Source organism: Gordionus sp. m RMFG-2023, chromosome 3 (assembly GCF_954871325.1).
Source record: "Gordionus sp. m RMFG-2023 chromosome 3, tfGorSpeb1-WG-v2, whole genome shotgun sequence".
Classification (NCBI taxonomy): Eukaryota; Metazoa; Nematomorpha; class Gordioida; order Chordodea; family Parachordodidae; genus Gordionus; species Gordionus sp. m RMFG-2023.
This window is the reverse complement of record NC_088777.1, coordinates 11,210,695-11,234,384: the sequence shown is the minus strand read 5'-3', so window position 1 is coordinate 11,234,384 and position 23,690 is coordinate 11,210,695. Positions and strand designations below refer to the sequence as shown.

The 23,690-nt window shown below is 27.9% G+C and overlaps 2 protein-coding genes across 5 annotated transcripts; one reads left to right on the top strand and one right to left on the bottom strand.

The window, feature by feature from the left end:
• The first annotated feature begins 4 nt into the window (after nt 1–4).
• Nucleotides 5–13,415, top strand: LOC135925656 (beta-parvin-like). 3 transcript variants are annotated; one of them, XR_010571703.1, is made up of 12 exons: nt 5–105; nt 146–244; nt 293–363; nt 403–505; nt 554–694; nt 6,316–6,487; nt 8,349–8,487; nt 10,758–10,826; nt 11,580–11,681; nt 12,453–12,488; nt 13,007–13,115; nt 13,343–13,371. XR_010571703.1 is itself a non-coding variant. In XM_065461066.1 (12 exons), the coding sequence occupies exons 1-11, from the start codon at nt 21–23 to the stop codon at nt 13,078–13,080; spliced, it is 1,128 nt and encodes a 375-aa protein (XP_065317138.1). In that variant the 5' UTR covers nt 5–20; the 3' UTR covers nt 13,081–13,115; nt 13,343–13,415. The 3 variants fall into 3 exon arrangements, 2 of the variants coding, with proteins under 2 accessions (XP_065317138.1, XP_065317139.1); XM_065461066.1 differs by having other exon boundaries at nt 12,416–12,488; nt 13,343–13,415; XM_065461067.1 differs by lacking the exon at nt 13,343–13,371 and having other exon boundaries at nt 13,007–13,266.
• Nucleotides 13,416–15,188: 1,773 nt separating this feature from the next.
• LOC135926367 (uncharacterized) lies at nt 15,189–23,313 on the bottom strand. Of its 2 annotated transcripts, none has more exons than XM_065462218.1 (6): nt 22,325–23,313; nt 21,493–21,627; nt 18,040–18,177; nt 17,447–17,617; nt 16,898–17,041; nt 15,189–15,911 (listed from the first exon to the last, which is right to left on the bottom strand). In XM_065462218.1, exons 1-6 carry the CDS (start codon nt 23,229–23,231, stop codon nt 15,784–15,786), a joined length of 1,623 nt encoding a protein of 540 aa, XP_065318290.1. In that variant the 5' UTR covers nt 23,232–23,313; the 3' UTR covers nt 15,189–15,783. The 2 variants fall into 2 exon arrangements, with proteins under 2 accessions (XP_065318290.1, XP_065318292.1); XM_065462220.1 differs by having other exon boundaries at nt 16,898–17,032.
• Between the last annotated feature and the right edge of the window lie 377 nt (nt 23,314–23,690).

Sequence of the window (23,690 nt, the reverse complement as noted above, 5' to 3'; positions counted from 1 at the left end):
CATTCATTCATTTAATACACATGTTTTCAGGAAAGAAAGACAAAAAAGATGAAACACTGGTTGACAAATTAGCTACCTTTGGCCGAAGAAGAAGAATAAAAGAAGGTTTTTTAGACACACAATATTATATATATTTATTCTCTAGCGGAAGAAGCTCAAAATTTGGTTAAAGAAGGAGTTATAGCTATTGATTCTCCAGATCAACCTATAAACACAGAACTATTACCATCGGAATATATACTGGGTTAAAATTAATTAATAAGATATAAGAAATTAATTTTTGAATATGCAGAAGAAAATGAAGAGCGGTGTATGATAGAATCAAGTTCAAGAGAAGATCCAAATGTTAAAGAATACATCCATGTAAATTTTATCAAGTCTTTTTATAATATTTGCCTTTAGAAATTAATTGAATGGATAAATGATGAACTGGTTGTTGATCGTATTTTGGTTAAAAACATTGAGGAAGATTTATATGATGGACAAGTGCTAGGGAAGTTAATTGGTAAATAGGAAAATAGTTTCTTAATATTTTATTTTATAATATCTAAAGAAAAATTAGCAGACATTAAATTGGAAATAGTTGAGCTTACCCAAACAGAAGAAGGACAGAAGCAAAAGTTAAAAATAGTACTTGGGGCAATTAATCATGTATTAAACATATCCTCAAGTCAAGCCAAGTGGACAGTAGAATGTAAAAATTTTTTTTTAACAATTAAGATAATGTTACCTAATTGATCGTTTTCAAAAAAGCAACCTTTTATAAATATTTATTAGTGCATGATGCCATTTGATATGCAATTTGTTTTTTGCATAAAAATATGCTTGCTGTATAATACCATGAATTTTATAAACAGCATTTTTTGCTCAAAACAAACTTTAAGAACATTACAAAAAAAAATAGATTTCTCCAATTTTAATAAAACTTTTAAAAAACATAATTTTACTATTTTATAAAAGAAATTTCTTTTAAGGCATCCTAGGTAAAATTGATAAAAACTAATTTAAAAAAAGAATATTATTTATACTAGAGTTGGAAATAATATTTTTTATAACTAAATGATCTATTAGGTTCTTATACTACATCATTTTACATAGTACAGATCTCTATCATAAAAGTAAAGTTTAGGTTTTTATTGATTGATTTTTTTCTATTAACAACCATTGACAGTATTTTAAATTAGAGATCTGTGTCGCTCAACCAGCAAACAAGGCTGGGTTAAAAATTTTGATGGGCCACTCATGCAAAACATTTTGCATTTTTGGATATAAAATAACTTTGAAGTCAATATATATTTTCTTTAATTCTTTGTGGCACAGATGGGACAATACATGACCCAGTCATTTTAAAAACATTGTTGCTAAAATTTTTGATAAATATTCTTTTTTGTAAAGTCATCTTTATTTTTTTTACCAATATTATTTTTTTATCAATATTATAATTTTTGTCAATATTATTTTTTGGCAATTATTTTTTTGGGGGTTATAAAAACCTTGTAAAAAAGAAGGAAATCGATATATAATCTTTTTTTGCAATTATATTTTAATTTTATTTTATTCTAATAAAAAGTATTAGTATTCAATAAAAAAAGGAGGGTAAGAAATAAATTTAAGAACCAAAAAATTAGATAAATCTTGAGAAATTTATTACTGAGAGATTCTAGTGGCCAAAACCAAGAAATTGGTGCCATGACCAGTTAACAAATTAAACACCAGAACCTATTGGTTATGGGAAATTTCCAAATATTGTTAAAGCGAAAAAAGCGCTAGTACAAATAAAATTGAAACGATAAATCGTTGGAAAATTTCCAAATATTGTTGAGGCGAAAAAAGCGCCTGTACAAATAAAATTGAAACGATAAATCGTTGGGAAATTTCCAAATATTGTTAAAGCGAAAAAAGCGCTAGTACAAATAAAATTGAAACAATAAATCGCTGAGAAATTTACAAATAGTGTTAAAGCGAAAAAAGTGCTAGTATAAATAAAATTGAAGCAATAAATAGTTGAGAAATTTACAAATAGTATTAAAGCGGAAAAAGCGCTAGTACAAATAGAATTGAAGCGATAAATTGCTGGGAAATTTGCAAATATTGGTAAAGCAAAAAAAGCGCTAGTACAAAAAAAATTGAACGAATAAAACGCTGGAGATTTATAAAGATTTTTAAAGCCAGTAAAGCGCTGTTACAAAAAAAATTAAAGCGAATAAAACGCTGGAGATTCGTAAAGATTTTTAAAGCGAGTAAAGCGCCATTACAAAAAAAAATTATTGCGAGAAAAATAACATTATTATATATATTTACTCAAAAAATAATATATAATTTCATTCAATAAAATTCCTCTTACGGTCCTCGGAACAAATCTTCTAATCCCTCGACCGATAAATCCACTATCGGCCACTCCTCTTGTAATTCCCCATTATTATTAAAAAGTAGCGCTCGTTTTTGCTATAGTCTTACCACCGCTATTAGCCGCTCCATTTCCAGTGCCACGGGGCGCTATATCTTTTTCAAATGACATTGCCTGAAGAGTATGTTTGTATAGAATCAGCTGGCAAAGGCGTAATCTTTTCTTGTTTTCAGGATCAACAGTAGTTGTCTTTGCGGTAGACATATCTATGAAGGCCATTGTGTCTTCGAACACCGATCTTTGTCCGCATGGAAAATAATAACATCATCCAGGTAGACGGAATAACAATGGCGGTGGTAAGATCATCGCAAGAACCAGCGCAACTTTCTAATAAGAGGGGCCTGGCCCACGGATTTCGTTGCCGGCCATAACGGGGGCAGAAAGTTTACGAGCAACCGGTGGAGCAATGAAAGCGGAGCGACCCGTGGTCCTGGAAAGGGAGCGGACAATGTCGGTGGTAAGACCATCGCAAGAACCAGTGCAACTTTCTAATAATGATGGTAAATTACAAGAAGAGTGGCCGATAGTGGATCTATCGGTCGAGGAATTAGAAGAATCTTCCTCTTTTATTATCTAACTGTTGTTTTTTTCATTTTCTTTTGGTATTATAGTGTTAATAACCTCCTTTAAGACTCTATGAGGTTATTAAATGCATTATTAATGATTTGGTAAAAAATATTTATTCTAATTTTTTATATTACCATTTGAGGTATAAATTATTTTTGAATTAATACTGATAATATTTAATAAGGTAAAGAATATTTTTAAATTCCATCTATAGGGCTACAATGTCAATTAATAGTAGGGTTGTGCCAATTTTTTTCCGATATTAAAATTACTTCTTTATAAATGTCTATATCTTAGAATTGGCAATAGATTGGCAGCTAATGCATCAACTTCTTGGAACATCGATATATTAAAACATGTTATAAAATAAAATTATTATATGGAAGCATCAGAATTTCGATCAAGAATTTGTTATGGATCGGATCGGCAAAAAACTGTTAAAAACCTATCCACGCCATAGGCTTATTTCATTTGCCGATGTTGACTTTTTGTCATATTTTTGTTTAATAAATTATTTAAAATTTTTTCTAACATTCCAAGGTATGCATTAAAAATTTACTGCTTATCTTCTGGAAAGTCCGAAATATGCACGTTTATAATCATATCATTTTAATATCGGCAAAAATAATGGCACATCCCTAATAAATAGATTTAGATTTTTCTTAAGAATGATTTTATTTGATGAAAACAAGAGAACAGATAATTTAGATCTTATATAATGATCCTCTGGATGTGTTTCACCCAATTCTTTACCTACTTTTATAATATCTAAAATAAGTAATTCTTTTATTCTGAACCAGATTTCTTAGACAAGCTTGATACCTTTATTTTCTCTATGACCCTGTCATATTTAACGAAGTTGCAATCCATCTTGAGTTAACAGATGCGAGTTATTCAATCCAAAAAGCTTTCGTTCTCTTTTTGAACCGCTGCATTAAAATCGCTAATTTTTTTGTTTCGAGTCCTAGCAGGTTGTAATATCTTATGCTTGTTTAAGTGTGGACAGATTTTGAATTCAAAATCACTGCTGTAGTTTTGAAAAACGTCCTCCGGTAAATTATAGAGGAAGGTTGGGGTTTTCTCACTATCTGTGTTGCTACTATTTATTGCACCGTTGATGATAAATCTTAGCCCGTCATGAATATTTTAACTTTATTAATTCAAAATAAAAAAACTACCTCTTAAAATCACCCGATAACGGCTATTTTATAGATGAAAATACGATAAATAAAAAATAATTCTTACAAATCCGAATAACATGACTCATTGTGAGTCTTACAATTCAAAAACAAATCAATGCGCTAAGATTAACAAACCGAATTATTGCGCGTGATAAAAATACATATAATGAATTTACAAAAAAACAATAATTTAAAAAAACGCTAATTATGACACTATTATTAAAAATAATGTCGACTTCAGTTAAATATATATTAATATTCCCCATATGAAAAATCAAATTATTACATTGTCGTTAGAAATGGTGGCCTCCATGTTTAAATGATTATAATGATGGCGTTAAAATATTTAATTAATTTATAATCATGATATTAAATAAATGATTTCTTATCTCCGAGCTTGCAATAAAATCCATTAGCCTCCATAGTCTTAGACAACGAACCTTCCATTTGATTTTCCGTGAGTACTCATCATCTCTCGTCGAGTTTGAAAATGCATGACAATTTCAGTCCCATATCTACCATAAGTTCATTGATGTTTTTGTCTAAGTATTTGGAAAAATACAGATTTTTAGGGAGAAAAGAAATATTTATTATAAAACTCATGTTTATATTTTCATGAAAATTAATTTATAAAAGATAGCTTGCTGCCACCATAAAGCAATAAAATATATCAACTATAATAATAAAATTTACAACAAATAAAATAAAAAAATATTCTTATTATATATATAAAATTTATAATTAATAATAATGTGAAATAAAATAAAGAGTAAAATTTAAAAGTTTAATTTAACAACTAATATGAATGAAAATTTTGTCTAATTCGTTTTTTTTGCATAACAAAATAAAATATTATAATTTCAAATTTTTAACTGGCCATTGGTTTCTTTATTTGAATCGGCTGATTGATCCAATATAATATATTATAAATAGGTGATGACATATAATTGTTTTTATCTAAGATAAAATTAATAAAAACTAGGAAGGAGTAAGAAAGCATAATGAGGCATGGAAGATTATTCGATGTAAAAGATAAAACTTAGATGGTTAGAGCGAATAATGACGGTAGAAAGTCTTTGTTGAATGGAATTCCTTAGGCTGATGGGTTTTTTCACGAATTCGTCTGCCCAATTGTTAAAAAGGCGTACTTTGCTACCGAAGGAATGGAACAGGCGATGGGTATGAATGAAAGATGGATCTATGGAACTGTATTTGGAATTTTCTGGGTATCTACTAGAGAGCACGACGTTATGGTTGAGTGGTGCATTTGGATCAATGTAGGTGAAGTCCTGCACCAGGAGTTGACTCCTTGATAGAGGAATTAAGGAATCCATCAGGACATTTTCCATCGGTTCTAAAAATACCGGTGGTTCAAGTCTAGATGGAATGCCTGCGGATTTGAGAGCACGTAATATGATATTATTACATTTGATGTGCCATGGGAAACGGCCTCGACAAAAGCGGCAATGGAGACAATGTCTACACTTGAAATCAACGACGATGGTTTCGCAATATTTACATGGGTACGGCAGAACAATTGAGCCGTAGTCCAATAACAAATCAATCAAGGTATTATTGTATAAAATTTATATGATTTAAATCATATAAATGTTTTTTTGTGAAAATTACACAAAAAGTATATGATTATTTGATATTCTATATATTTTTTATATGTATTTTATTGTTTAAAATTTATATTTTATGAATATTAGAAAAATAAATAAACATGCTAATATCAGTGATTTAATATGTATTATATTTTTTGATATAAAATTATGATATTTAATAACTTGTGTCAATTTTAAGAATACCTTTGACTCCCTTAAAATATTATTAAAATAATAATTAAAATCATTAGTTTATTTAATATATGTGTAAAATGATTTGCATAAAGGTCAGGCATTAAAATTGTTGTGATGGATAGGGCTTTTTAACAACCCTAGTAATAGGAACTTTTTAGATCATATATTATTAAAATTATCATATAGGAAAATTATTAATCAATTAAATAAATAATAAAATACGTCATCTTGAACATAAAAAATATTGTTCATAATAAATGCTCATCTATTTTTGTATTCATATAGAATGATAATATTTAAAATTTATTAAAATCGGATCGACACATATATTAACATGTATTTTTTAAATTATATGAAGCCATAAGGGGTAAAGACTTGTTAGCTATTATATCTATACTCTCGGCTATGGCTCGCAGGTTTGCCCCTAGGTCAGTCATCCTTTCTTTGCCACAAGGAGCTATATTGACATCATTGAGCGTGCGCAAGGTGGAAGGAATGCTTCAAATTCAACGAACCAATCACACACTTGGGTTTTTTTCGAAATTTTTTTAATTGAATTTTTTTAAAATAGATTTTAATTAAAGGGCAAAACGACTACTCGTACGTCAAATCATAACTCTTGCATGCTCATCCACGTTTTTACTTATCTTTTCACTAATTGATGAAGATAATCATATAAATACCATTGAATGGAAATTTTTGAATGCTGAAATTCAAAATTGACACATTTTTCGATTTAAAAAAAAATTTTATTACTTATTTTTTGAGATATTCATTGTAAAATTCCTAATGATATTATCCTGATTTTAATATATAAATTTGCTATTTGGGGCTGTTTTTTTTCTCGATAAATGCCTTGATTCTTTTTTGAATTGATCTGCAAGATCCCTTCAAAAATCGGCGACTCGAAAAATTTAATAGTTACAAAAATATATTTTACCATTTTGGTCGAATTTTTCTTAATCCCAAAGTCCATTTATAATTTAATCTACCTTGCCTAGAACTTACCTATATGATTTTTTTCTGTTTTCTTTTATAAATGAGTAATAATTATGAATTTTGAATTTTTTTCTATTAACTGGTTAAACTAAATTCGGTAGTTAGACCCTGGGTATCCAGAAACAAATGACCTAAAATAATTTAATGCGGACAATGAATTTGGCTGAATTTAATAAATATTATAATATATTTTTCCAAACCTCCTTGGGCCTGCCATATACCGCAAAAATGGTTGCGAATAGAATTAAGATGGGTTAGCCATAGGAAGAGAATGGACGATTTATATCAGACAAATGATTGATATATTAACTATTTCTAATACTTTATATAATTGTATGTACATCTACATGTACATATTTTTTTTGCAACTAATTATGATAAAAATAATATGATTGTAATAATAATATATAGGGTTGTATATATATTTAAACTATGTAAATTAACCAGGTTGAACATATATTCAATCTATCACAATAACTAAAGATTTAAAATTGATGCAGCACTAAAACCCACGCCATGGGCCGCACAACTCCTTCAAAATATTTTCTCGACTGTGTCAGGATTTCATAAAAAAAATTAAGCTTAGAATTAGACAAATATATGCCTTTTTCTTTCATTTAAAACTTTTACAATACAAAATTATTTTATGAACCTGGCCAGAAAGACATTTACGAACCAAGCCAAAAAAAACTGCCAATTCTGGCCGGGCTGCTCCGATCTCTTCCGTAGATGATTGCAAAGAAAACACAAACTAAAATGGTATCGCAAAAAAAAGTAATTGACCTAAAATGGAAGTCCCCATTTACCCTGCACTGCTGGAAGACTTCGAGGGACAAAGGATTTCCAACATTTTTATGCAATTATATAGTAGAGCGGGTCAGGCCGGGCAAAAATGATTTTTAAGTTGGTTCGAAGAAATGAATATTTTTAATGGCCAGGCTGAATTTCTTAAAATATTTTTAAAGCAGATATTTAGGGAAATTTATGTCGTTTTCCTTCATAAAATTTTTTACGAAGATGGCTAGACAACTTGTACAAAGTATATTTTACTGGCCGAGTAAAAAAAATTACGGGACAGGCCAAATAACCTGATAGAAAACTTTCAAGGACCGGTTCTAACCTAGTCGCGCTGATCTCTAATATATAGAAAGTCGGAGCACATAGGATGTTTACGTGAGAAGGCCTCGAGTATAAAATTTTGCTCTGAAAGATATATCAAGGTAAGTAAGATTCATCCGAGTGAAATCAGATATGTTATAAAGTCATGATCTGATAATCAGAGTTATTAAAAAACAGTAATGAAAATAATTAAATGGTTAAATTTTATATTTATTTCTAATAAACACAATTTCATATCTATGTTGTATTTAAAATACTATTTGTTTATTTAAGACTATCAACAGATGAAAATCGCATGACGGATAATCAACTTATCTCCGATGACCTAAGCATGGCCATAGGTAAAAAACGGCGTGACGCATTCGACACTTTATTCGAACATGCTCCACAAAAATTGGAGGTTGTTGAAAAGGTATTATTATTAATAAAATTTTTCTTTACTATATTGTTCCATATTCATTTTGGGGAAAAATTGAGTTATGATTTTAAACTATCTAATTTAGGAACTCCTACATTTATTCAATTTTAAAGAAGATATAAAAGGATTTTTTACTTTATAACTATTATAAATGGTACTATAATGGCTTCTAATGAATTGTCCTTTTACATCATATCTAATAAAATGATTTATAGATGGAAAGATACCACCGATGTGTGTAAATAATCAATTTTGGAAATTTTCTCTTTAATATTTTGTCAAATCATAATTAATATTTTTTAGGGAATCGGTTATATAATTTTTTTCGATATTAGCTAAAGCCCATTCGCCAAACCATTTATTTTAATTTGAACGTTTCTTTCGACGCAACACATACCAGAATGGAAATATATATTTTTTTAAATTGACACGGGCCACTAACAAAGTAAAGCGAAAACTAACCAAGATCCGAAATAAAAAAACTTACAGAAAATCAAAAATCGAAAGAACCCGAAAACGTCAATAATACTAAATCCTAATTTTGAACTTTTATATTGTAAACTTTTTATTCAAATAAATTATCAAAAAATATAATCTTTGATAAAAATGACGAATAAATTTTTATATCAATTTTAAACCTGAAAATTTTGAGCATAAAAATTAATAATTATTAAAAAGAATCATTTTACAAAAAAAAACGATAAAAAAAATCTTAATAAAAAAAAATCAGTTTTAAAAATGATTGACATTTCTACTAAAAATAACAAAAAACATTGCAATAAAAAAAAATGGAAAATAATTACATACTAATTTAAAAAAAATTGGAATAATCTGTAAATCTTGCGGGAGACATCATGGGAGTAACAATTGATTCTCCCACAAATCCATGGCTTCGTTATTTTGGTGGAACATTTGGGACCCCGACGTAGAAGCCGTCCCATCGATGGTATTCATGGCTCTTCTCAAGAGATTCTCCGCTGGCGGGGTGGACGACAGACTCGATCGCGCGCTGGTTGTCACCATCGTCAACTTCTTCCCGTTGGCAGAAGGAATCGGCTGATAGGTCGATAGCGGTATTTGAGCGGACGTGCAAATATCTATCCTTCGCTTGCCATTTCCAGCGGACACACTTAGAATGTTGGCCTCTATCTGGACTAGGGGGTCTCGAGAGCCCCTGATGAGAGCATCGCACTAGCTTCGGATGTGACGGTCACTATGGCAATTGTAGCAACGTCGTTTCCGGAGTCCAGCGGAGTTTGTGATATTCTCTTGAGAAATGGGAGCTTGGATGACCATTCCGGTATTTTTAGGAATGAGTGTCACTTGGAGATAGCATGTTCCGAAATCCAACAGTTGGCTCTTAGTTTGCATTATGGTAATCTTCCACTATTTTTGCGAATATTTATTCTCCAAATTTTGGTTATAATAAGTATATAAAAAATTAATAAACTTTTATACACAACAAAAAAAAATTTTTTTTAAATAAATTAAAAAAAAAAAACTTTAATGAATACTTACAAAAAAAGGCATATATATAGGGTATAAATTTGTGTATTAAAAAAAATAATTACTACCAAAAAAATAACAATTTCAAAACATTTTTACCCTCGCTCCGCCTCATATTCTCGCAATCGAGAGGGGGTTACACCTGTGGAGTTATTTTTATAGACGAATACGGGGTCCCTTAGATTTATTGAAACCAAAAGGAAAAATTATTACCTCAGTGGGAGTTAAATTAGGTGTAAAATTTTCAGTGGGCCAGAAGGTTTGGGCCAGATTGTTTGATAATCGGGGAAGGAAGTGGGAAAGGGGTCGGGTAGTAGTAAACCGGGGTTCAAAATTAAGTGAAATTTTGTTAATAACCGGGGGTTACTGTGATCCGTCATCATGATCACATGAAATTAGGAGAAAATAAGAAGGGGTAAGTATTATGAGAAGATATACTCGATTTTTTTTCAGAATGATCTTAAAGGTACTAATTAAACGGTTTATATCGTGTCAGGGTTTAGTATAATGGGTCAGTTTTTTTTATGTGGTTTATCACAAACTTGGTTTAAATTTTTATTGGTGAGATGATTAGTTCTTTTAAAACTTTGATTTATCTCAAAATTTAAATTTCTGAGATGGAATATTGCAATGAATCGAGGAAGATAGAAAGAAACAAGGGAAAAAATGAATATCCGAAAAAGATAAATCGTTATTCCAAAAATCTAGCATCAAAATCAATTAGAAATTCTCACAATTTAAAAAAAAAAAATTTACAGTCTCTCCTGACGTTCGCGAGGAAGCATCTTAACATTTTAGGTATCGATGTCTACGATTTAGAAAAACAGGTTTAAACATAGAATTTTACATTTTTAGGGTTAAAGTTAGGGTAGACCATTTATATAATTTTTGTAATGATAAATCTGCTACTTGGTAAAAATATGTAGAAACATGTCTCCAAAAAAAGGATCATATATGAGGTTAATATTTTTAATTGGGAATGGAGCCCTCGAGGAACCGAATCTAAAACCTAGAACTTTCTTTAAAATTTTCAAGAACCGGTTCGAACCGGTAACAAAAGTGCGAGTAATTTATTATAGTTTAAAATGCCGCGTGTTTAATTTTTTTAACTAGAACTCGGATAGGAAACTCGTCGAATTTAGAAATCATAATTAGAATCCGATTTTAATTTTAGAAACCGGAAACACATTAAGAAAAAAATATTTAGAAGCAAAAGCGGAAACTTTTTTCGTCCAAATTATGAACTCTGGTTTGAAACTTTCTTATAATCAATTACTAACTGTCAAATAAATTGCTCTGGCTTTTACATAAAAATTATTTCAAAATGATCTTTTAGCTATTGGGTATACAAAAATTATCAAAATTTTTATAGGGCTCGAGCCAAACCCCCCTTTCTCCCATATACTACTGCCTTGAAGAGTCATTTATTATTGTTTGTGTTTTATTTTACATGTTAAAATTAAATGAAAGAAAAGAAGAGAAAATTAAAGAAAGAAAATAAAAATTTTTAAAAATAGATTAGGAAAAATAGGAGGAAATAAATAATAAATTAAGGAATTTACGTGAAATAATTTATCTAGTTCAACGATGGGGTGTATTTGATTCTGCTCATGGGGCAATTGGAAAACTACTTCATACCTCTTTACGCTTATAATTACCATCCTCAGAGCTTCGAAGAAAAAGTTATTGACGTTTTTATTGCATTCATTTATTAAGACGTGTCAAATTTATCAATTTTTGTTAATTTTCAATAAGACCATTCATGTTAAATAGTATTTAGGTTTAAAGAGAATTTATTAAACTATATAAAATGGCTAAAAATTGGTATAATTAAATCTAAAGACATGTGCGAAGAAAATCTGCTTTTTGCTTTTTTTAAGTTGAGCAATATTTCAAGAAAAAAACTCGAGGCTGATATGATAGTTTTCGATTAACTAAGGTTAGGCCCAAACGTCAAAATATTAGCCAACTTTAATATATAGTAGGCGCCATAGACTTCTCCAAAAAAATAGCGTTTTTTTGTATTATATTTTTAAGCGTTTTGTTTAACATTTTGATGGATAATATTATATTTTCATTTTAAAATTACAATAATTGTTTTTATTGGTTGATCGATTAACCTCACGGAATATAAAGGTTTCACTGTGGTATAATTTTTAACACTTAAATTATTGACCTTCTATTTATATAAAAAAGGGGAACCCTTTTCATATTTTAAAGTATATACATTAATTAACTTTGAATAACAAATAACATTATATTATAACAGTGAACCCTTCATAAGGTGATGGACTCTTAGGTGGCTTTGGCAATTTTCGCGGATAATTATGAGAATGATAATAATAACGTTAAGGATCCTTTAATTAATAAAAATATGTTTGTTGTTATTTATATTATTATAATTTTATTAAAAAAGGTACATAACATCAATTTTGCTTTTGATTTGATTCTAGATGCCGGAATGCCCAAGCCTAAGCCTATAGCTGAAGGTTTTGAAGAAAAAAAACCATTGATTATTATCAAACTTTATTTAAAAAAAATAAATATTGTTATTGATAGCGATATTATATACCATTTATCTTATTTTTTAACACAATGATTTTCCTTAGGAATAGGGTAAAATGGTACAGGGAAAGATAACTCTGGCTTATTCTAATTAAGAAATGAAATTGAAAGGAGAATTCAATTAAAAGATCCTATTTTGTTAGTTTTGAAAAAAACTATTTTGCTACTTTCTTTTATCCTTACTTTTTAGAGCAATTTAAGTGTGTTAACTAGAGTACTGCATTGAACCTATCTTTTGAGTTCAGCGCGGACCAAATGCCTAATTAAACCTGACTTTTTTAAAGGTCTTATACAGCATAAAATTACTAGTGGTCCGACCTGATTCAAGAGAATTATACGAGTCCAGATAATCCTGATTTGGTGGGATAATAGGTTTGATCAGGACTCTACTGTTAACGAAAAAGTCAGTTTTTAAATTTGATGCAAATATAATAAAATATAGATTTGGTAAGTAAAGATCTGAAATCGATAATGAGAGTACTCTACACCCTATTTTCCAAATACAAAAGTCTCTGAAGAACCTTACAAGATCGCAATTCAATTTACACAATGTAAACAAATGAAATAATGTTACTATAAAAATTATGAACTCTTCCTGCAATTAAGGATCTCATTCAGATATTTCACCATTTAAATAACCCTAAAATAAAATTTAAAAAAGATAAATAATGTTTTGATATTGTGCGTTTGATTTGGTGGTATGAAGATTAATTACCTATTTTATTTTAATAAATAAGCTATTTTTTTATTAAAATTTTTCAAATTAAATTTATTCTAGAGGATATAGATGGAACAATGTAATAGTTGTCAAAAGCAATAGGTTTTTCTAAAATTATATAAAATACAAAAAAAATTTTAAAACAATTTCATATGTTTTATTTTTTATAAATTGATAAAAAAATGTATTATCGCATTTGTATCTAAATTTTTTGTTTTACAAAAACGTTTTATTATATAAATCATTAAAGAATAATTTTTTATTAAAATTCAAATCATAATTCTTGGATATTTTTAAATTTAACTTTGTTAGACGATCAATTAATTAATTTATTTAATATATATATTTAATAAATATTAAATTTATCCTTTTATTATAAGTATAAATGATTAGAATATTTACTAGAATCTGCAAAAAAAAATTTAAAACCAAAATTAAGATTTATACTTTCGTATAACCTCTATTCTCCAATATCAATATGTTGATAGAATTGTTGTAGCTACTTGTGAATAGTGTTGCAAAATTGCCTAACTCGAGTCGACTCCATAACAGCCATAGTCTCGGAGCTTAAACTGGCTCTTAGTCAGCCTATTTTTAACCCTATTTGGGGAACTTAAATACGTGGTAATGATAGTATAGACATAGAGATTGTTTAGAATATATTAAGATTATTTTTACATTTTTTAAGAAAATTAAAATATTGAATATTTCATCAGTGAAGAGGTTCTATTAGTACAACTGTCCTAACTTTGATCATGATGGTAACGGATTCAACAGCCAACACATTTATAATTATAATATCAGCGTATTTATATAATCTAATATATATCAGAGACCTGCGGATCCACTAACCCGGTTACCGGACCGTATATCTGGCTCCACCCGGAACATGCCGAGAAATCGAGAAGGGTTTAAAAACGAACCCTGTCGAACTTAGAATTAATTAATTTAACAAAACCTGGGCCGGTAAATTAATTTACTAATAACTAGGTTAGATTATCATATTATATAATGCATCACTTAATTTTAACCACCTGCCGCTCATTTATTTTTTTATTTTTAATATAAGCTAAGATTTTAAAAATCCGTCATACTAAAAATTTGACCTCTACAGGTCTGACATATAATACAACATATTTGATGTCAATGACAGCGGAAAATAGTGAAAGGGGATTAGAATGAAAAATTACCTGGGTAAACATGGAAAAAGGTTACTAAACAATTATCAAAATAACTAGAAAAGTATATTTACCCACTTTGTCCTTTGATTTTAAATCTTTCTCAGAATCAAAATGGGACTAATTCAAACGTCAACATTTTAATTAAGTGGAAATGAATCACAGATTTTATGTATCAACAATCAGCGCAAAAATAAATTTATATTGAATTTAAAAGGCCGTAAGATATTCTATGTATTATGTTTTATTTCATTTTGAATTTGATGTGTAGAATATCAGCTAATAAAATAATAGCACCCCTTTTTCATCAATACAATATCTTTTTATTTTTCACCATTTTGTTAAGGCGAAAGAAAGTAGAGATCTGCAATACACGGCTTGGCCCGAGCCCCCCGTCTATTTTTAATAAATAATTTTGGGTCGGGCTTAAAATTTTTTTACAATATAAAAAATTTAATCTTTCTATATTTAAATAAATTCGATCCGGGCCTGGCGAACAAATAAGAAAAAGGGAGCCCCTAGAGACACCCATAGCTCCAATGGCACCTTCACAAAAATATTTCTTGATTATATAATTTATTTTTTCATTAATAAAATTATATTCAGATACTTTTAAATAACTAGACCAATATTAAAAACGACTTTTAGAGAACTGTGACGTTGAAATATATCTTAATATTATATAAATATAAAATAAATAGTTATACGAGTTTAATACTATCCTCATTATTTATAATAATACAATTAATTATAATCCAATTTTTAGGGAAAATAATACCGTAATCATAATAAAGTGTATAATATAATTATTTTATACAATTTATTTTACAAAAATTTAATAATCTGCTGAAAACTAAATAAATACGTTTTTACAAGAATAGGGAGGGGGTGGGGTAAAAAAATTTTGTCCCAGTTAATAAGGCAATATAAAAGTGTGGTGTGAATTATTTAAACATTGCGAACGTAAAGATGGTAAGTGTAACTCAAATCGAGATTTTTAGTTATACAAAAATTATTTTAAATTTACAAAACATTTAAACGTATATTGAATTTTATTATTTTTTCTGTGGAGTTTGAGAAAAAAAATTTTTTGTTATAAATATTAGCCAGTGCTCTACACGAAAATATTTTCCAAGAATTATAAAATTCACAATAAAGATTTTAACTAAGAGAAAAATTTATAGACTATTAATATGTCAAATAGGAATAGAAAAATCATATTTTTATAAGAGGGATTTAATTTTTACTATGATCACGGAATTTCTATGAAACTTGAAAAAGCTAATATATAATAATTCTCTAAACACATTTAGTAAATTTTAATTAGCAGGGATATTTCAAAGTGTCCTTGGTGCATATTTTAGGATCCCCATAAACTAACCTCCTAACTGCTTTGACAGATCCGTTTATGCATTCGGGAACATCCTTCCACATTGAATATCTGCATGGTCCTTATAAAATAGAAATGTAAATATATGCTAGAGATCTACAAAGCACGCCCGGACAGGACAGTCCTCGGTTCGGTGCCATTTTTTATAAAAAAAAGTCGGACAAATTCAGACCGTTAAATATTTAAATATAATATTCAATTTTGTGAAATAAATTGATATATTTTAAATTTTTACAAAAACAAGGGGCCAATTTTTTTATATTTAAATAAATGGCCCGGTCAATAAATATTTTTTATTTCGGGGCCGAGCTCTTCGAGACAAATAAAAATAATTCGTTTAGAATATGACCTGAGCCGGGCTGAAAAATTAGGCCAGATGCTGATCGCTAATATATGCTATATACCGTTGGCTGATTATTATAGTGTTCTATATCCATTTTTACAATTTTTTAAGGAGAGCCTTTTTTAAAAAAAAATATTTTGTATTTTAGATAATAATCACACCATAATAATTTAAATAAAAAGATTATTCAAAATTATATCTTTATTGTTTATACGGAAGAATACAGTGGAAGGATTGATTTATCGTGAAAAACGTATTTTGTAAAAAAAAGGTGAATATAGAACGGTATAACACTCAGCCAGCGATATATTAAATTTTAAAAGAAAATATAATATAATAAAGGAGTTTAAAATTTCATATTGATTTATAATGATCACTAAAATAATTTCATCGTTTTTTTTAAATCAACAAAATTAAATTTTAATTGAATTTAATTAGGGCTCTAGAGAATTTTATATAAGAATGTACAAAAAAATCTGATGCATGGACTTATTTTATGAACTGTACTTAATTAAATATCAATTCAAATTAAACTCCAAATTCACTAAAAAGATAATTAAGTCTTTTATACAAATTGGAGTGAGTAGGTGATTAAATTATATAAAACTTTAAAATTTTTGGAGAGACTAGAAAAAAGCAAAACTAACAAAGGAGAGAATCAATTTTTTTAAAAAAGAAGAAAAATAGTTTTTAAAAAAAAAAACTTATTCTACACGTCTCAGTAACGTTTTTTGAAGGACAGCCCGATTTTGAGAGATAGTTGGCATTCGTTAAAATTTTGAATCTCGTTCCCGTGTGAGGATCGCAATCTGACGCGTAACTCTCCTTGTAGGAACAATCTAGGGAGTCTTTGCAGATATATATTTTAATAGGGAGTCTTTGCAGATATATATTTTAATCCTAATTAAAATTCTCCCTGTTAATTTTACTTTAATCAATTTTGCAGTTTTATATATAAAAAAAATTCACTAGCTCTTTCTAAGAGTCTTCCTTTTTTTTGATTTAGCAAATGATTAAATAAAAATGTAAAAATTGAGAAATTGCGACTCCATATCGCGATTTAGTTTTAAAGAAAACATTTAATTTACCGTTTGCTACTGTAATATTATATAGTAAGATCAAAAATATACTATGAATACCTAATGGTTCCTCATTTTATTGAAAACTATTCTATATTATACTCTTTTTTAATATACTTATTTTTATAATTAAAATTTAGAGATATTTTAGTTATAAGATAAATCCTAACCAACCTGAGCTGTTGTCAATCGTACGAAAATTTTTAAAAATATGACATTTTTTGGTGATAGATTTCGGTGCGCACAAATTGAGACTACTTTTCTCCTTGAGCAACGTATAATTTCTGATCTTGATTCTTGTCCTATTATCGCATTTACCCCATTTGTTAGGGATGTATATGCATTCTTACAATTAATATAAAATATTATGATTATAATAATATTTAATTTAAATTACTAAAGGTTTATATCCATATTCATAGATATATTTCCTTTTGTGAGTGCCCTTGTAATAATCATTGAAAATTTAGTATTTTTTTAAAAAAAAGTGAACCCCAGTTTCCCTCTAAACAAAAAACGTATAGTTACGGCTCTGTAAACTTAACAAAATTCTTAAGTAGCTGAGAGGAAGAATATGTTTTTTTTTTATATAAGTAAAAGATTTTACTATAATACCCTAACACCTAATTTAGGGGGAAAAATATTTTTTAATTTGAATAAAAAATGATATACTAGATAATATAAGATGATCGTTTTTTACTGAGGCAGGGTAGTAATTAGAATTTATTAAAATGATCTTTATAAAAAAATGTAAACTGTGTGATTACTTCTACACCATTGTTGGTGTACAACTGTGTTAGAACAAGAATCGTTTCCGCTTATTAAATGGTACCTAACCTTACGCACGTTTGTGTGAATATCGCATTCGGCATCACCGTCTGCTAACTTTTCATATTTGCAGGGATCTTTATATAAATTTAGTGAATTATATTTTTAAAAAAGAATATTATACTAGCTTTTTTAGAAAAAATCTCTTCTTTTTTTTTCTTTCTTTTCTCTTCCTATTTTTTTCTTTTCTAATAAATCCAATTAATTATTTAAATATATTATTGTAAAAAAAATAATAAATATATATAAAGTAATCATCAAAGACTGTTAGATAGCTTTATATAGTATTATATTGCCATCTCATTATTTTGAATAAATTTAAAGAAAGATACATATATAAGATAACAAAATTGTTTAGGTCCAAAGAAATGAAATAAATTAATTCCCTCAAATATAATAAAATACAAAAATGTCAAAATTCTATACAGAAATAAATGCATAATATAATAATATATAAAATTTTTGGTAAGATGAATTAATTTTTTTTCTCTCTCTTTTTAAAGAGTCAAAAATATTTTATTCTGAATCTCTTATGTAATATAATAATATTTTTATTATTGGAATAAATTATCTGTTATTTCACGAAATGATCAGGATAATATAATAAGCAAATATTTTATGTTAAAAATGTTTTGAATAAGTTTTATATTTAAAAAAAATGGTGGTTATATTGGGTGAAGCCGTCCTATTTCATATCAGGTCGATTTCGCGAAACTTTCACCGCGAATATATAGCTCCCTAATAAAATAGTACTTTAATTATTTAAATGACCAACCCCCCCCCCCCCCCACTCCTTATCGCTTCTTTCCATATTTCAATAAATAAAAATAAGTTAAAAGTTATGATCAAAAATTTTTTAAAAAACTCCATTGGATAATCTAAATTTGTCATTGTTTTTGATGAAAAAGAAAATTAGGGATATTGTAAAGATAAATTGCTTTAGTTTTTTTTTAAAATTTCATTAACAGAAACTCTTTCTCTATGGGATACAGGCTTCGTGGTTGCTTGAGATTATAAGTGCCCGCTATTTATTGTGCATCCTTCATCCTTCTCTTTTCTACCCTCCAGCTCTGTTATACCTCATTTTTTATTGAAAATTTTAATAAAATATAACAGCTAGTAAATATGTTAAGGAAATAAGGATCAGTCAACAAAGATAAAAAAAAAATTAAAATAATAGATAGAAAAATGTTCCCGATCAAATAGAAATAAAGATGTTCCGAATATCGGGAAAGACTAATCAGGCAATAAATATTGGCGATGACAGATAACTTTCACGAGTAAGGATTAGGGTTAACTAATGAACCCAATAATTAACATTTCTTTAAAACCTCGGTTCTTGGTGGCTTCGAGGAAAAGCCTAGGACAGAATAGCATGAAAAATAATAAATCTTTTTAAACCAATTCTAAGGTCGAGAATCATTTTAAATTTAAAAATATTACACTATCATTGAATCGATCTTTCAACTTATTTTTTAAATATATAAAAATAGAAATGTCTTAAAATAAAATGGACATTCCTAGCAATTATCGTGTTATTGCTTTCGCTCTATCGATATTGACCTCGCCATAATATATTCAGGTTTCGTAATAATGACTTATCGAAAGTCATGTTGTCATGTATTCGAAGAGTGTGCATTAAAAATTTCACTATAAAAAGTTCTCGATATTTTATTCACGATAAAGTCTTCGCGAAAACGGACTCTAGAAAAGTTTCGTTATGAATCCATTCTCTATAATAAACATTCACGATAAAAGTTTCCAGAAAAAATGTTTCACGATAAAAGTTTTTCTGAATTGACAAAAGCTTTTAAAATTGTAGTTTTAATAAACACTTTTATTATAAAATATAAGAACCAGAAAGGAATTTGAATCCGGTTCGATCTCTTATTTAAGAAATAAGTCCGTATCCAATCCGATTCATCAATAAAAATTAATTGAGAAACAGTGGATTGAGGGAAAAGTACAATTTTTTAAATTAAGCAAATTTAATAACTACCACACCTAATATTAAAAATCAGAAATAATCAAAAATTTAATAGTGTATAAAAATAATAATTGCTATATTAAATATTATAATAAATATACATTTCAAAAAAAAACTTAAGTAATAAATATTATATTAAATGTTGTATGTCGTGGTACGTTGATCTCTAAGCTATCAGAGAGGAAAAATGGTTTTAAATCTCGGGGGGATCATAAATATAAAATGTCAATTACATCAATATCAATATATTTAAATAAAATAAGAAATATTCAGATTTTATTAACTACAAAATATTAATATCTCGTTCTAGTTTTCATTAAGTTAATTAGAGCGTTTGATTGATTAAATGATTTGAACATTTCAATATTTCGGTTAAAATTGACATGAAAATGCTCAAAAGTTCTAATTATCCCCTAGCCTAAAACTAGTTATAGATTATACACTTTTTTTTCGATGGTTTGTTTGCCCAAGCATGTATGACAACTTCCATATAAACGAATCGCGTGCTACATAATACAGATCGATATAGATAAATAGCTTATCTGCATACTTAAAAATTTATTTATATTTGGGGTTTTGCTCTAAAAGTAATAATAATCCTAAAAATTTTACGATTCTTAAATATTAAAAAAAAAGATTCCTTCAGATAATAAATTGCACGAACTATTTATGGGATGCCAGGATTTCAAAAAAAATTATGGCGTTTAATATGTGACCTGAAATAACTATTCAATTACTTAAATTGTCTGTATGTAGCATGAGTCACGTTAAACTTATTTGCTATTTCCATTCAAATTAGTTAATTTTTGCCAAATGCATTGTTAAAATTTTTATAAAATTCACTTTACATTTTTTTATGAGCAACCCTTAATTCCAGTTATCTTTATATTATTTATATATTTTTAATTCGGACCGATTTTAAAATAAAAAATTTTTATAAACTCTTAAAAAAAATTTATAAGCATCTTATAATATTATGTTTGAACAGAATTCGATCTAAAATGTTCAAACCTCACAACCTCACAACCTCACTAATAAAGAGGTAGCTCAAGCTTTAGAGGTTATACTGAATTTGTATCCTCATTTCTTTTATTTTAGAATTGAAGTTTCGAAATAAAACTATTATCTTAATATTTAGAGTTCTTTCTTTATTGATGCGTCGTGTTGTGTACCATATGATTACTTGATTTGAGAAAATATCATAATTTAAAAATCCGTGATAAATTTTTTTTTTAAATCGAACGTTAGCTACTATTCTGTCTATAGGATTCGTAAAAAAAATATCTTTAGCGTGAACACGTTTTTGAACCCGATTTGTCAAATTATTTTAATAATAAGTATTATATTATCATATCATGTTTATTTGCTCCTTCATACCTTAAACTTATAATAGATTAAAATCAACCTTGGCAAAGGGTCTCTTTGACCTTAACATAATCGCATATTCTGTTATCTCCTTTCACCAAATTGTAGACAAGAAATTTGGTATAGGTCCTGAATTCACAATCGGAAACGACTGTCAATTGATACGTACAGGGTCCTGCGATAAACAAAAAATATAAGATTTTAAAATTAACTGAAAAAAAAAGAAATTTGATTACAAATATTTTTTTAAAAAAGGGTGTAGGCAAAAAAAACTTAAATTTACAAAATGAGGAAAAATAAATAGTTAATAATATAAAGCTTAAATATCTACTTAAACGTTTTATATATCGTATTGGGATATGGAATTCATTGGGAATCGAAATCTATCCATTTAAATCACTTATCGAGAGCGATATTTAAATCAGAAAAATCTGATTTACCAAATTTAAGACAATTGTGCCAAGAACTATTAAAATACTTCTAAATTTATATCCATTTTTATATAGATTTTTCATATAAATTATAAAAAAACAACAGTTTATGGCAAAAATTGTCTGAAATTAATTTATAAGGTAGGTATTCACAAACATTTCAGGTCAAATCAAATTTTCAAGATTTAAAAACCATCTTCAGTAAATAATATAAAATCGAGAGATTCCAAATTCCCATGAATTCCACATGCCAATACGAACACATATATTAGAGTATTTGATTTGAACACTTAACTAATTCGGGAAGTTACGAACTTATCCTTAAAAAAAAAAATTTATTAAAATGTACAAATAGTTTGGTTGGCTTCTTTTAATTAAGCAAGAACAGCTAGCTACAACTTTAATATAAAATATAAATAGTGTTACTAAAAAAACGCTCACCAAACTTAATCTTTTTCAGGCCCGTAGAATTAATGACTATTCTATTGGTCACTATCTTAGTTAGCATTTCCTTAGCACGGAATTTTAGTAATTCGTAGCTTTCTTTCATAAAGTTATTCATTTTAACCACTCTGGATTTGATATTAGTGTCATTTTTGAATAAGTCCTTAGAATTCTTTCCCATTAGATCGATAGGCCTTGATTTACTGATTATTTTTAATCCTTTATTAGATTTCATTTTGGACGGAGTTTTTAAAGGTTTTTTAGCATGCCGACTCTTATTCGAGAACGATGATTTCTTGTATTTTTCGATCTTTTTTGATACTGCCGCTAATATTTTAGTCGCATTATAATTCGAAGGGCCGCCGTTATGTAGATTGCTTATTTTCATATGTGAATAATTCATATTACTCATATTTATAGTTTTGAGAAGTAAATGAGTATTCGAAAATATTGTCGAGTTCAAAATAGTTTTTGTTGGATACATTAAATCAAATTTATTTGTAATCAGAGCACCTTTAAATATAGAAGAATTGCTACCCTGGTAATTGTCCACATCTTCTAGATCTTGCAATAGATTCTTATTATCATTAATCTGGTCCTCGTGTATAAACACATGGGGTTGATTAGTTATAATTTTAAAATCGGAGATATCCTCAAATTTAGATAAATTTTTTAATAATGTAAACTTCGGCAATTTATTAGGTTGATTACGGAATATTATTGGGTTAATAGTAGAAAATGGGAGAACTGCATTTAAGAGCTCACTACGTAATTTGGAAATTATTAGGGCATTCGAATGCTGTTTTGAGTACATCGTTTTATTAGGGAGCTCGAGAGAATGTCTAGCAAGAAATGTAAAACTGAGGAGAATGACATCAATCCATATAGGGTACTCACTACCCATAATTAAAGTTTTAATGAACTGATGATAAGTGGGGTTAAATATTTTTTTAAATGACTTTAATGACTTTAATTACTCTACTTTCATAAACATTATTTTACAAAGAGAAAAAAAAATAATGTAGTTGGTTTCTTATTTATTTATTCTTTATTTTGGGGATAAATAATTTTTATTTTACAAAAATATTTATTATATATACTTTTTTAAAGTCTTGATTTACATATTTTGTCAAAATATTTTATATCAAAAATATTATACATTAAATATTTATATTATTAATTCTGAGGGGAGATCGGGTTTCGTGAATCAGAGACCTAAATCATTGTAAATAATTGCTACGGTTCTAGAGTTTTGGAAAAATTACACAGGTTCTTTGGGGCTGTAAAATTTTGAAATATTTATATCAGATTTTTTCTTAAATAAAAATATAGAAAGACACGCAACTTGGATAATATTGGATAA

Bases quoted from the DNA above. Each gene is read 5' to 3' on its own strand.
- LOC135925656 (XM_065461066.1), top strand. From the start codon at position 21: ATGTTTTCAGGAAAGAAAGACAAAAAAGATGAAACACTGGTTGACAAA. The intron at 364-402 runs GTAAATTTTATC...ATTTGCCTTTAG, and splicing joins ATGTTAAAGAATACATCCAT to AAATTAATTGAATGGATAAA. The intron at 695-6,315 runs GTAAAAATTTTT...AATTATATGAAG, and splicing joins AGCCAAGTGGACAGTAGAAT to CCATAAGGGGTAAAGACTTG.
- LOC135926367 (XM_065462218.1), bottom strand. From the start codon at position 23,231: ATGGGTAGTGAGTACCCTATATGGATTGATGTCATTCTCCTCAGTTTT. The intron at 17,042-17,446 runs GTTGGTTAGGAT...ATATCTGCAAAG, and splicing joins TACGATTGACAACAGCTCAG to ACTCCCTAGATTGTTCCTAC. The intron at 15,912-16,897 runs GTTTTTTTTTTT...CTATTTTATAAG, and splicing joins TACTGAGACGTGTAGAATAA to GACCATGCAGATATTCAATG.